The 13128-nt window shown below is 37.8% G+C and overlaps 1 protein-coding gene across 2 annotated transcripts in view; it reads left to right on the top strand.

The window, feature by feature from the left end:
• plcd3b (phospholipase C, delta 3b) overlaps nt 1-9491 on the top strand; it is a 34436-nt gene extending 24945 nt beyond the window's left edge. For both annotated transcript variants that reach the window (XM_017693180.2, XM_017693179.2), the window contains exons 12-15: nt 93-271; nt 1798-1933; nt 4424-4573; nt 6500-9491. In XM_017693180.2, the coding sequence (XP_017548669.1) occupies nt 93-271; nt 1798-1933; nt 4424-4573; nt 6500-6624 (590 nt within the window). In that variant the 3' untranslated portion in view covers nt 6625-9491. The remainder of the gene's footprint in view (nt 1-92; nt 272-1797; nt 1934-4423; nt 4574-6499) is intronic.
• Nucleotides 9492-13128: the final 3637 nt, after the last annotated feature.

Here is a 13128-nt window from a genome sequence, read left to right as displayed (position 1 = left end):
AATCTAAAAGAACCAAACAGATTTAGCGAAGTGTAGAAACGGCATTGCATTAGCATACCAAATCCATCCATGTGACTTATTGTCTCCTGCAGTGGCTCTGAACTTCCAGACTGACGGGGAACAGATGGATCTAAATCGGGGACGTTTCTTACCCAATGGTCACTGTGGTTATGTGTTAAAGCCCAGCTTCCTGTGCCAGCCAGACTCCGAGTTCAACCCTGAGAACACAGGTGGAGGACCAGGACACAACCCCACTCTCCTCACCATTAAGGTTAGTGCACCATCTCAACTCTTAGAGTGATTAAAGTGATAGTCTAACAACAAATCAAATTTACATTATTCCCTTTTCCCTAATGTAGTCAAACAGCCAAGACATGTGTAGTGTCCAGAGTTTGTTTCTTTACATTTGCACTGGAGCTACAAGACTAATTTAGCTAACAAGAAAGCCTATTCAACCAATTAGCATGATGCTGAAGCTGATTTTGTTCCTGTTAATGATAAGGTTCCATGAAAAAATTGTTGTTGTTCTTTATATTATTTCTACTGCTGAATACTGTCATTGGTTAAAGTCATGCGATCCACACCATAACGTATAACAAAACAAAAATACTGTACTATATTGATGTAGAAATTTATTTAGGTGTCTCTAACTGTATTTCCCTAATTTAGAAGTGCATTGTTACTTCTATTAAACAAAATAACCAGGGCTAATGTGAAGGTTTTGACCTATGTACAGTAACATATTTTTCTCAGCAAAGTAGCTGATTTTTGAATGCTTCAGATTCTATCACCTGACAGATAACTTATCTGTAACTACCTTGATGGCAGATTTTCACAGTAAACTGTGAACATTTAAAACAAAATAGGCAGGACAGCTGCCTATTGGTGATAGCTGTCTCACTTTGCATAACTGGAGTGGCCTGAAGGCTGTCTGTCTGTCAGGCTTGGCTATGCCCCTGCACAAACAGTGTCAGAAAGAACATATGCAAGTGTACTTGAGATTACTTAACAGCTCAATGTGGTTTGAGACAAGTATGTGATGATTTGAGTGTGCATGTTGACCAGTGCTAATTGAAGTGTTATAGGCTTGCATTACGTGTTTGCACATCCAGAAACAAATCAGTAAACATTTGATGCAAGACTGCAGCAAAATCTGCAGCTAATAAGGGTAATGTCTACTCTAAAACCCACCCCCGAAATCCTCTAGTCCATGTTTATCAAGAGTACAGCTGATAACACAAGCACATCCAAATAAATGTTATGTTCTCTCCCCAAAATATCATATGGTTGTCCCTAGATGTTTTTGTTGCCAGATTACAGAGGCTACTAGATAGCTAGATTAGCCTTGTAGCTGCAAGGTGACAAAATTGACTACATTTTCAGTAAAAGGAAAATTGTGTAAATTAGATTTTTGCCAAAATATCACTTCAGCTGAGATATGCTAGCCTGCAGATTTACTCTCCTCTCTTATCTCTGAATAAACATTTACTCTAGCAGATGTGAATCATGCCCTTAGGAATGTTACACCAACGAAGATGTTGTGACCCACCCAGAATTGGATGACAGAATTATGTCTTGTCACTGAAGTGATATCTGAGGCAGCTCAAGCCTGGTTGGCTCCAATAACTCAATCTGTGTTCAGTAACAAGAGGAAGGACAGTTCAAGGCTAAAGGCAAACAACAGAACAGCCTACAAGCTAGAATATAAACAATATATTGAAAGAATTGTCTTTTCCACCAAACATCTCAAAGACCAGTATGTTTGTAAAGACTATAATACTGTTTGTTGTGTTCCAGGTCATCTCAGCCCAGCAGCTGCCTAAGCCAGACACAGAGAAGCTGAACTCCATTGTAGATCCTATGGTGTGGGTGGAGACCCATGGGGCTCCCATAGACAACAACAAGAAAAAGACACACCGAATCGACAATAATGGTATGTCAGCAGACCTTTACAAGCCTCAAACAATATCTGCACTATATGTCCAAAGTGTATATATATGTACAACCCTAATTCCAATGAAGTTAGAACGTTGTGTAAAACATAAATAAAAACAGAATGATTTGCAAATCCTTTTCAACCTATATTCAATTGAACACACTACAAAGACAAGATATTTAATGTTCAAATGGATAAACTTTATTGTTTTATTGCAAATATTCACTCATTTTGAATTTGATGCCTGCAACATGTTCCAAAGAAGTTGGGACAGGGGCATGTTTACCACTGTGTTACATCACCCTTCCTTTTAACAACACTCAATAAGCATTTGGGAACTGAGGACACTAATTGTTGAAGCTTTGTAGGTGGAATTCTTTCCCATTCTTCCTTGATGTGCAACTTCAGTTGCTCAACAGTCCAGGGTCTCCGTTGTCGTATTTTCCGCTTCATAATAATAATCCACACATTTTTAATGGGAGACAGGTCTGGACTGCAGGCAGGCCAGTCTAGTACCCGCACTCTTTTACTACGAAGCCACGCTGTTGTAAAACGTGCAGAATGTGGCTTGGAATTGTCTTGCTGAAATAAGCAGGGACGTCCCTGAAAAAGACGCTGCTTGGATGGCAGCATATGTTGCTCCAAAACCTGTATGTACCTTTCAGCATTAATGGTGCCTTCACACATGTGCAAGTTACCCATGCCATGGGCACTAACACACCCGCATACCATCAGAGATGCTGGCTTTTGAACTTTGCGCTAATAACAGTCCTTTTCCTCTTTGGCCCGGAGGACACGACATCCATGATTTCCAAAAACAATTTGAAATGTGGACTCGTCAGACCACAGGACACTTTTCCACTTTGCGTCAGTCCATCTCAGATGAGCTCGGGCCCAGAAAAGCCGGCGATGTTTCTGGGTGTTGTTGATATATGGCTTTCGCTTTGCATGGCAGAGTTTTAACTTGCACTTTTAGATGGAGCGACGAACTGTGTTCACTGACAATGGTTTTATGAAGTGTTCCTGAGCCCATGTGGTAATCTCTGTTACAGAACGATGTCAATTTTTAATGCAGGGCCACCTGAGGGATTGAAGGTCACGGGCATTTAATGTTGGTTTTCTGCCTTGCCGCTTACTTGCAGAGATTTCTCCAGATTCTCTGAATCTTTTGATGATATTATGGACTGTAGATGATGAAATCCCTAAATACCTTGCAACTGCACGTTAGGAAACGTTGTTGGACTGTTGGACTATTTGCTCACGCAGTTGTTCACAAAGTGGTGAACCTCGCCCCATCCTTGCTTGTGAACGACTGAGCCTTTCAGGGATGCTCCCTTTATACCAAATCATGGCACTCACCTGTTTCCAATTAACCTGTTCACCTGTGGAATGTTCCAAACAGGTGTTTTTTGAGAATTCCTCAACTTTCCCAGTCTTTTGTTACCCTTGTCCCAACTTCTTTGGAACATGTTGCAGGCATCAAGTTCAAAATGAGTGAATATTTGCAAAAAACAATAAAGTTTATCCATTTGAACATTAAAAATCTTGTCTTTGTAGTGTATTCAATTGAATATAGGTTGAAAAGGATTTGCAAATCATTGTGTTCTGTTTTTATTTATGTTTTCACAACGTATGTTTTCCCAACTTCATTGGAATTGGAGTTGTAGATACCTGCTCATTCAGTGTTTCTTATAAAATCAAGGATGTTAACAGGGAGTTTGCTCTCCCTTTACCCTTCTAAAAGGCCATAGAACATTAGTGAGGTCAGGTACTGATGTTGGATGACTAGCTTTGGATCAGAAATGCCAATCCAACTCATGCCAAGGGTATTAGGTGGAGCTCCATCCCTCCAGAGGACACAGTTCCACTGCTCCACAGCTCAGTTTTGGTAATGTATTCCCCTCTAGCTGACTCTTGACATTGGGCGTGGTAGCCTTAGGCACGTGCAGCTTATCCAGAACATCCCATTCTGTTAGCAATCTGTGGGGGCAGTCATGGACTGGAGGTTAGGGAACCAGCCCTGTGACCAGAAGGTTGCCGGTTCAATACCCTTGGCTGACAGTCCATGACTGAAGTGCCCTTTTCCTAACCCCCAAATGCTCCCTGGGCACCGTGGATAGGGCTGCCCGATGCTCCGGGCAAGAGTGCTCACTGCCCCCTAGTGTGTGTTCACTAGTGTGCATGTATGTGGGTGTTTCACTGCATGGATGGGTTAAATGCAGAGGTCTAATTTCACAGTGTGCAAACACAGTGATAAATGGTTCTGAATTCTATTCTAATTCTATAAGATTATACAACAATGTGCAATAGAATGCCATGTAAACAGTAAGTTTACCTTAAAGTACCTGAATTCACTAATTAGAAGGGGTATCTGGATACTTAAGTACAGAATATATTATGTGGTTTCAGGTTTCTCTCTCTCCTGTGTTCTGTTTGTTATTCTATTGGGTGTATGTGACTTATTTTGTTCTTTGCATTTTCACCCAGGCTTTAACCCCAGGTGGGACTGCACCTTTAAGTTTCTGCTGCATGTGCCTGAGCTGGTCCTGATTCGCTTTGTGGTGGAGGACCATGACTACACTGCCAGGAACGAATTCCTGGGCCAGTTTACACTGCCTTTCACCAGCATTCGCACAGGTGTGCACCTCCACTTCTTTGTAATGCAGGCTAAACCACAAGTAACCCTATACCAGGGGTATTCAGCTAAAAGGTTCAAGTATCAGATATCAGAGATCTGGATATGAGTTCTAGTCCAAAAGTTCCTTTTAGATGCTTATATTCAACTACATATTAAAGGTCTTTAATAAAACTACTGCACCAGTCCATTACTTGCGTTGTAGTAGTAAATTAATTAATCAAGTATGAATGCCAAGCCATTTCCCTCTGTACACTACTGGCCAAAAGGCTTCTATTCCAGCAGTGGCTTAGGGATCTGGGCAATGTGCTGCATATGGAAAGACTTTGCTGTATATTTACTAATAGAGATAATATCTTCCTGAAAACATTAAAACAAGAAATGTTTTTTTTAAATATTTGTCCACAAAAATAATATCTTTTTGTAAGGGAAAATAATTAAATTATTAAGTACAACCCCAATTCCAATTAAGTTGGGACGTTGTGTAAAACATAAATAAAAACAGAATATGATGATTTGCAAATCCTTTTCAACCTATATTCAATTGAATACACTACAAAGACAAGATATTTAATGTTCAAACGGATAAACGGATATTTTTTTTGCAAATATTCACTCATTTTGAATTTGATGCATACAACACGTTCCAAAGAAGTTGGGACAGGGGCAACAAAAGGCTGGGAAAGTTGAGGAATGCTTAAAAAACACCTGTTTGGAACATTCCACAGGTGAACAGGTTAATTGGAAACAGGTGAGTGTCATGATTGGGTATAAAGGGAGCATCCCTGAAAGGCTCAGTCGTTCACAAGCAAGGCTGGGGAGCAAGGTTCACCACTTTGTGAACAACTGCGTGAGCAAATAGTCCAACAGTTTAAGAACAACATTTCTCATTGTGCAATTGCAAGGAATTTAGGAATTTCATCATCTACAGTCCAGCAATGTTAGCAATTGGAGTGACCGAGACATCTGAATTCAACAATTAGGAGGGTGTCCATGAACCTTTGGCCATATAGTGTGCCATGCACATACCAAGCCATCTAACTAGTCAGCTAGTTTCATTTATATAAACAAATTTGGATGTTATGAAAGCTTATGAAGAGTTAAATATTTCCTGTCAAACTGATTTGTTCTTCTCACTCAGTCCCTGCCTCCCTCCGTCCCAGCTGAGGATTCTTTACTAGAGGGAGCGATTAGCACTTAAGTACATTTTGGGGCTTACAAAGCACATGAACCCAATAAGGCTGCTCATTTAAATCTGCCGCCAGAAGAGCTATGCCATGTGCATGTTCTGGTTTGGAACAGGAAACTCACATTATCAAATGTTACTATGAAAAGAATCAGAGCTTTTTTTGTTCAACTGTGTTTTCTGTCACTAAATAGAATATGCATGAGGCTTCCTTTTTTATTGGTGCATCGTGTTTTTTAGAGTAAGCCAATGAGCTCATTCAGAACAGAATTTGGAATAACAATGAAGCGTGACTGATACAGAATGTGACTCATATTCCTATTCATGTGTTTTCTTGTTCAAAATGGTGGCTTTACATCACATTCTTTACATATCAAGTAAACATGACAACAATATATATGTACCAGAATTGTATTATTAATGAGGAGCAGAAATCAAACAGCAAATATATTTTCTCTAAATATTTGTGCCGGCCTTAAAGTATTAAGAATGGCTCTGCACATCAGTGATACTGTGTGTCCTTGTTTCTGTGATGCAGCAACAACATGGGTAAAGTTTCAGTTTAGTCGTGCTACAGGTAAAGCTCTGGAGGAGATTAGTGGCAGATTTAAATTTATCCTCCAGGTTCACTTGAGAGTGCGAGAAGCAAATTTTGGCTTTCTGCCCACACCAATGGTGGAGGTCTACAAGTATGTACCAGCTTCCTTAAAGTTCTGCTGCTGATTGTATTTCTGTCCTGCAGGTTACAGACATGTGCGGCTACTGAAGGCTGACGGTTCCAGCCTCTCTCCTGCCAGCCTCTTCATTCATGTGAAAGTCACACCTAATTACGGCAGCCCCAAGCATGCCGCATCACCCAAAGCCTAGCAGAACACGAGAAGTACAGCTGTGATGCTCCTTGATGTCTGAACAGGTTACAGTGGTTTTCGCTGATTTACTGTAACTATTTCCTTATAATGTGTAACATGTAGATCTTTGTTCAGACTTTAATGATCACTCAGTGAGAAAGCAAATATGACAAACTTCAGAGAATATCAGTTTTGTCTTAGTAAAGCTTAGCAAAGGCTTTTTCAGGTTCTAGCATGCATCAGAGGTTTTGCATGCCTGTATGAAGGAACTTAAAACAGGTCAAAGTATTTATAATATAATCATGTAATGTGTCTTTAAAATGACAAAGCAATACAGTAGACTGGCTTTTAGATTTTAGGTTTTTACTTATAATGTAGCATCTTTCAAATGTAGCTTATACTAACAATCATCGTATTACTCTGTTAGACTTCTTTTCCTATGCAGCTGAAGAATTCCGTTGTTAAAGTGATTTGTTCTGCCAAAATCAAATTTACAGTTTTCCTCTCGTGTCCAAATGTAGCTCATTAGCCAAAACATGTTTGATGTCCAAAGTTTGCTTCTTTAGTTTTGCACTGGTGTTACCTAGTAGCAAACAAGAAATGGAAGCTTATGGTCATAGTTAACATAGTACAATCTACATGCCTAAATAATCACACACTCGTCTGAAACCATTTTAAGTTGTTAAGCAGTCAGACTCAAACAGACTTGCTTATGTGAGTTCTGACTCTGTAAACTTGCTTTTATCTATGAAAATTGAAAAAAGTACAGACAACATGCAGGCTTCAAAAAGGCTGCTACTACTTTTTAGCTATGCAACGTAAAACTGTAAATTTTGGGTGGAAAATTGTGTACATTAGATTTTTTATTTGGACTGTCTGTCACTTGATACTGTGCTTTAACTGTGTTAGAAAAAGCAGGGATCACACAGTCCAGTTCACTTTTAGCGAACATGCTTGCACTCCTTGGTTGCAGTTTGGCTTTCAAAAGTATGAACTGTAATATGTGGTCGATGGTTATTATAAACGAAAGCAATTTTTATATACACTAAATTGCATTTGAATTGCATTTGAATGGCCGACAAAGTCATATGATAGTGAAAAAATTTACCTGATGCATTTTCTATCCGTATGTTTTTTAATACAGCACAGAAAAGGCAAGGTATGTTTTCTCTGGACCTCCATACTTTCTTTTTTCCATATGGTGGGTGCAGCTGTAAATAAACACTCAAGCAGTGTTTCTTTGTTTTTACTAGTTCACCATCTAGTATGTACAACCTTCCCTAACACACCATTATTCTTTTCAATTGTGTTGGATGGGTAGGTGGTGCAGGCTAAAAGAAACTGAGTAGTTCATGAGTGCATGTGATAGAGAGAGAGCCTGCAGGGTAACTGCTGGCCTAATGCCTCCTCTAATAACAAATAACCTACCAAATGAGAGGAGGGAAGCAAATGGCTTCGTGGAAAAGAGGAATATGAGCTCCTTATTCCTTTTTAAGTTTGTGTCTGTTTTTCTGATATACTGATTTTTGGTCAGCGTCAAAATGTAGGTTTCAGTCATTTCTCCCTGTCCAAAATGCAACCTTAGAACTGTAAGAAAATGAATCTGGTGATTTCCTGCATTTCTTAATAAATGGTTACATTTTGAAGCACAAATTTGGGGACTCTCATAAATAGATGGGTCCAAATGTTACACAGCTTAACAAAGTACTTCAGAATTTAACTGTAGCTCTGTAGGAACAATTACCTCCTAATACAGCTGCAGTGACATATTTACTACTTAAGTTAAGGAAGGGAAACTGACTGAAATTCACCTGCAATGAAGACCAGAATTAAAAGACCAAGACGTGTGTTGGATAAAGACAAAAAGGTCGACATATATTATCAAATACCTGTTAAAATGTTTGGCTGAAATGAAGCTCTTATTAATCAACATAATCACTGTATTAGCATGGTAACTTGCACTTAGACAGAAGGCTGTCCATTGAAGGAAGATTTAAACACATCTTATTGAACGATTACATCTTTTGGTTTATATAACCAACTGGGAAATTCCATTTTGTTAAATACCTCCAAAACATTGTCAGTGTAACAGGACTGAAGTGCCTCAATTTTGCATTCATGACTGTATGTAACATGTATTTTCAATCTACAGTAAATAACCAGACTATCATAGGAAGGCATTGTTATGAAAATTTAACAAATAGTTGCCAACATTCACACATTCCATACAGACATGTTCTGTTATGAATCTAGAAAGGCAATTAAGTAGTAATGGTAGTAATTATGGTTTGGTAACTACAGAACTATAGAAATTTTGTAGCTCAGGTCCTGTTTACATAGAAATAAACTCACTTTTACCATCACTATGCAACTGCTGCATATAAGCATATAGTTATTACCAGGGTGAAGTCACAAGTCAGTGTGGCAGATGGTTGTACTGTTATTTTTATTATGTGTTTTTTTTCCAAGTTTAGATTTTAATGCAGGTTATACAGGCTATTCTTCTTATGATGTCCTTATGATGTTTATATTTATAACGTATACAGTCTATAGTGTCATACTTCTCAGATATACTTTGAAAAGTACCAAAAAGTTCACTTTGGCACTTTGAGACAAAAAAATGAAACTGTGTGTTGTGTATCAAGTTGCCATGCCTTGTTTAAATAAGTCATGCGTTTGTCTTGAGAAGCACTTTCTTTCTGGATATTTTAAATAACAAAGCCTTGGTGAAAAATGGAAACAATTACTTATTTGCACTGTTATAAGTCAGTTGATGATGTTTGTTATGTATATAACTGTCAGACTGCTTTTAATAACAGCACGTTACATGACCTAAGGAAATCTGTCCTGCAGCCTGTCTGAAATAAATCCTGCCTGTAAAACTTCCATGTGTTTTAATATCAAAGATCATTTCCCTACAGATGTGCCACTTAACACTTTTTAGTTGTATGTGGTAGGAACAATGTGTTCATTCTCTTTGTGTTGTTTATTTGAGTTCATTTCAATATTACAGTAGTTATTTATATGAATTTATATAAATTACCATTACCTTTACCTTTACCCTAAATATAAATGATCTTCCAAGACATGTTTAATATAAACCGCTAGCAGGAAGCTACTAGCTGCTGATTAGCGTTGTGCAAACTGCATACAGACACTTGCCTTGTACTGTGCCAAGTTTGTGAAATACACCTGCTGATGTGATTTCTAAGACAGTATGATAGAGGGTGAATGCATTTAAGTGAGACAAAGGATAAAGTGAGTCACGTACGCTTGATCTTCCACATCTAAATGCAGTACATGACTAGCAAACACAACTTATACACACATACACACACAAACATTTTTTTAAGCACAACACAAGAATGAACTGCAGAACATGTGTTTGGTTATGTCCATTCTTAATGCTACAGATAGATTTCAGACTTTGAGACACATTTACATCAAAACAATGGGCTCTAACTGCTCAGTGAGGGACAGAGATGCAGTCTCACTTCCAGCCTTATAATACAGGGGTGTGGCTAAAAGAAGGCTCCGCCCATGACCTGAAACTTTGTTTCAGTACAGACATGAATATTTTTTATTTTAAATTTTCAAACTTTTTAAAAATGATGTACAAAATTAAATCATGATAAATCTAAATCTTTTAAATTCACTTAAAAAAAATCACAATTATGTTTCTGAAAAAAAAAAAAAACACACAAAAGGCAAATATTGAAATTTAGGGGTTAGGGTTTGAGAAAGAAAGCTCCCAAAAGACAGAACTCTATAAATGATCCTTTTGTGTACATTTAGCTTATTATTGTCTCAATTAATGCCTTGGATTTAAACAGATCATAACAATTTTTAATGATCTAAAATCTGAATTCTTTTTTTGTTCTTTTTTCAGTTTGAAAGAATTCAAAAGAATGATCTATTTATATTTCAGTGACTGCAAATCACTGTGGAGTTGATGGAGTTCTGTGCTCATGATGTCATGTTTGGCTCCATTGTGAAAATCAATGGTAAATGAAACAACAACAATATGAAGCAAGTCATGTTAAGATTATAAAGAAGTAAAACTAAAATTAGGATTTGTAAATTTTACATGCATAGAAGTGGGATGTAAAAGTATAGCAGAGAACATATTTTCTAATAATTTTAAATGTGTTATTATATGCAATTTTCCTGTCTACTTTTTTACTACAGCATATAGGGCCAGTTTTCTGAACAGAGATTAAGCCTAGTCAGGGAGAGTATTTTCCTTTGGAAGAGGATCAAGGCCAGGCTTAATCCTGTCTAGGAAACTCGTCCATTGAAAAAGTGGGGCAGAGTATTACTGGTCAACTGAGGCAGCCACTCATGGCCTTTTAAGGGGACTTATGGGTAAATACATTTTACATGTCAATAATAATTTCACATCAATAGTAAGTTCTGGTCACTACAGGTTTTCCAGAGATGCCAGGCTAGACAGTTTGTTGAAGAATTGACTCCGTCAGTACTCAGATATCTAAACATTTCATGCATATTATAAGCAAAAAAAAATAAATGATGTTCACAAAAGTATCTGTTATGTCTTTTTTTCTAAGTAAAGAAATTCTATCATTCTGTCAGTGTTTTGTATTTCTTGGTTTTAAGCATTGTTTGAAGGCTAGATTGTATGACATTGGGATGATGGTGAAAAAGTAATACATTGTTCCAAGTCAGAGAACTGGTTGATACGGAACGATACGGAATCTCTCTCTCTCTCTCTCTCTCTCTCTCTCTCTATATATATATATATATATATATATATATATATATATATATATATATACACACACACACACACACTCACTGGCCACTTTATTAGGTAAACCTTGCTAGTAAAATTTGTGACACCCTTTTGCTGTAGCCCATCTTCTTCAAGGTTTGACGTGTTCTACGTTGGTATTCTGCATTCCTTTGTTGTAACAAGTAAAGTGTAACTTTAATTTTATTTCAACTTTGCACATACTGTAGATTATTTACTTTTCCTTTTTTGCTACTGTTTTTAGAGTTATTCTTATATTTTCTTTTTTTTCTATTCTCTTAAGATTATATTTGGTGAATGGAGGAACAGCAAAGTAAGAATTTAATTGTAGAGTGTAACAGCCTGTTCTGCTGTGCATATGACAATAAAACTCTTGAATCTTGAAGTAATTATTTGAGTTCCTGTTGCCTTTCTATCATCTCAAACCAGTCTGCCCAATCTCCTCTGACCTCTTACATCAACAAGGCATTTTCGTCCACACAACTGCCGCTCAATGGATATTTTCTCTTTTTCTGATCATTCTCTGTAAACCCTAGAGATGGTTGTGTGTGAAAATCCCAGTAGATCAGCAGTTTCTGAAATACTCAGACCAGCCTGTCTGGCACCAACAACCACACCCCGTTCAAAGTCACTTAAATCACCTTTCTTCCCCCATTCTGATGCTCGGTCTGCACTTCAGCAAGTTGTCTTGACCACCTCTACATGCCTAAATGCATTGAGTTGCCGAATGATTGGCTGATTAGCTATTTGTGTTAACAAGCAATTGAACAACAAATTGTACCTAATAAAGTGGCCAGTGAGTGTATATACACTACTCACAAAAAATCGGGTGAACTTAATGTAACCTTCTCTAAACTTTTGAATGCACATGTCCAACTGTTCAATGTTTCAGTACTTTTTGCACAACTTGCTGTTCTCTAACAAGGAGCTTAACGGCAAGGTGGTGGTGGTGGTGTTACAGTGTGGGCAGGTGTGTCTAGTCAATACAGAACACTTTGTGAATGGTACAGTGACAAGCCCATACTACTTGAATAACATTATTAATCCAGTCATTGTGCCTCTGCATGAACACAGGCCTAATTTTATCTTCATGGATGACAACACTCCAGGTCATCAAGGTTGCATCATTAGGGAACGGCTGCTGGAGACTGGGGTACCTCAGATGGAGTGGCCTGCACTTTCTCCACACCTGAATCCCATAAAAAACCTATGGGATCAGCTGAGTCGCCATGTAGAGGCTCATAACTGTGTACCCCAGAACCTCAGTGACCTGAGGGCCGCCCTTCAAGAGTGGGATGCCGCAGCAGACAATAAGTCGACTTGTGAACAACATGAGACGTCGTTGTCAAGCTGTAATTGATGTTCAAGGGCACATGACAAGTTATTGAGACAATGACATTTTTTGTTGGGGTTTACACTCCACTGTTGTTGGCTTTTGTTTCAATAAATTGTTTGAGATGAGGAAATCACCATCGCATGCTTCTACTACTAAATGCTTTACTTTGATGATATAATATCACCGTAGTGTGAACTTTTTACGTTTTCCATAATATAGACCTTAGATATTCACAAGAATTATCTGACCTATTTAAACCCAAGATATTTCTTGAGAAGATTAACCAAGAATTATCCTAAATATATACAAGTACACTGTATATAATTACATATACTTATGTAAGTACAAAAGTACATTCATATATATATATATATATATTATTTAAGTGAAGTATTAAGAATTACATTTATAATAGG

This window comes from Pygocentrus nattereri, chromosome 13 (genome assembly GCF_015220715.1).
Source record: "Pygocentrus nattereri isolate fPygNat1 chromosome 13, fPygNat1.pri, whole genome shotgun sequence".
Lineage (NCBI taxonomy): Eukaryota > Metazoa > Chordata > Actinopteri > Characiformes > Serrasalmidae > Pygocentrus > Pygocentrus nattereri.
Note: the sequence above shows the minus strand (reverse complement) of the source record. Positions and strands in the feature narration are given on the sequence as shown.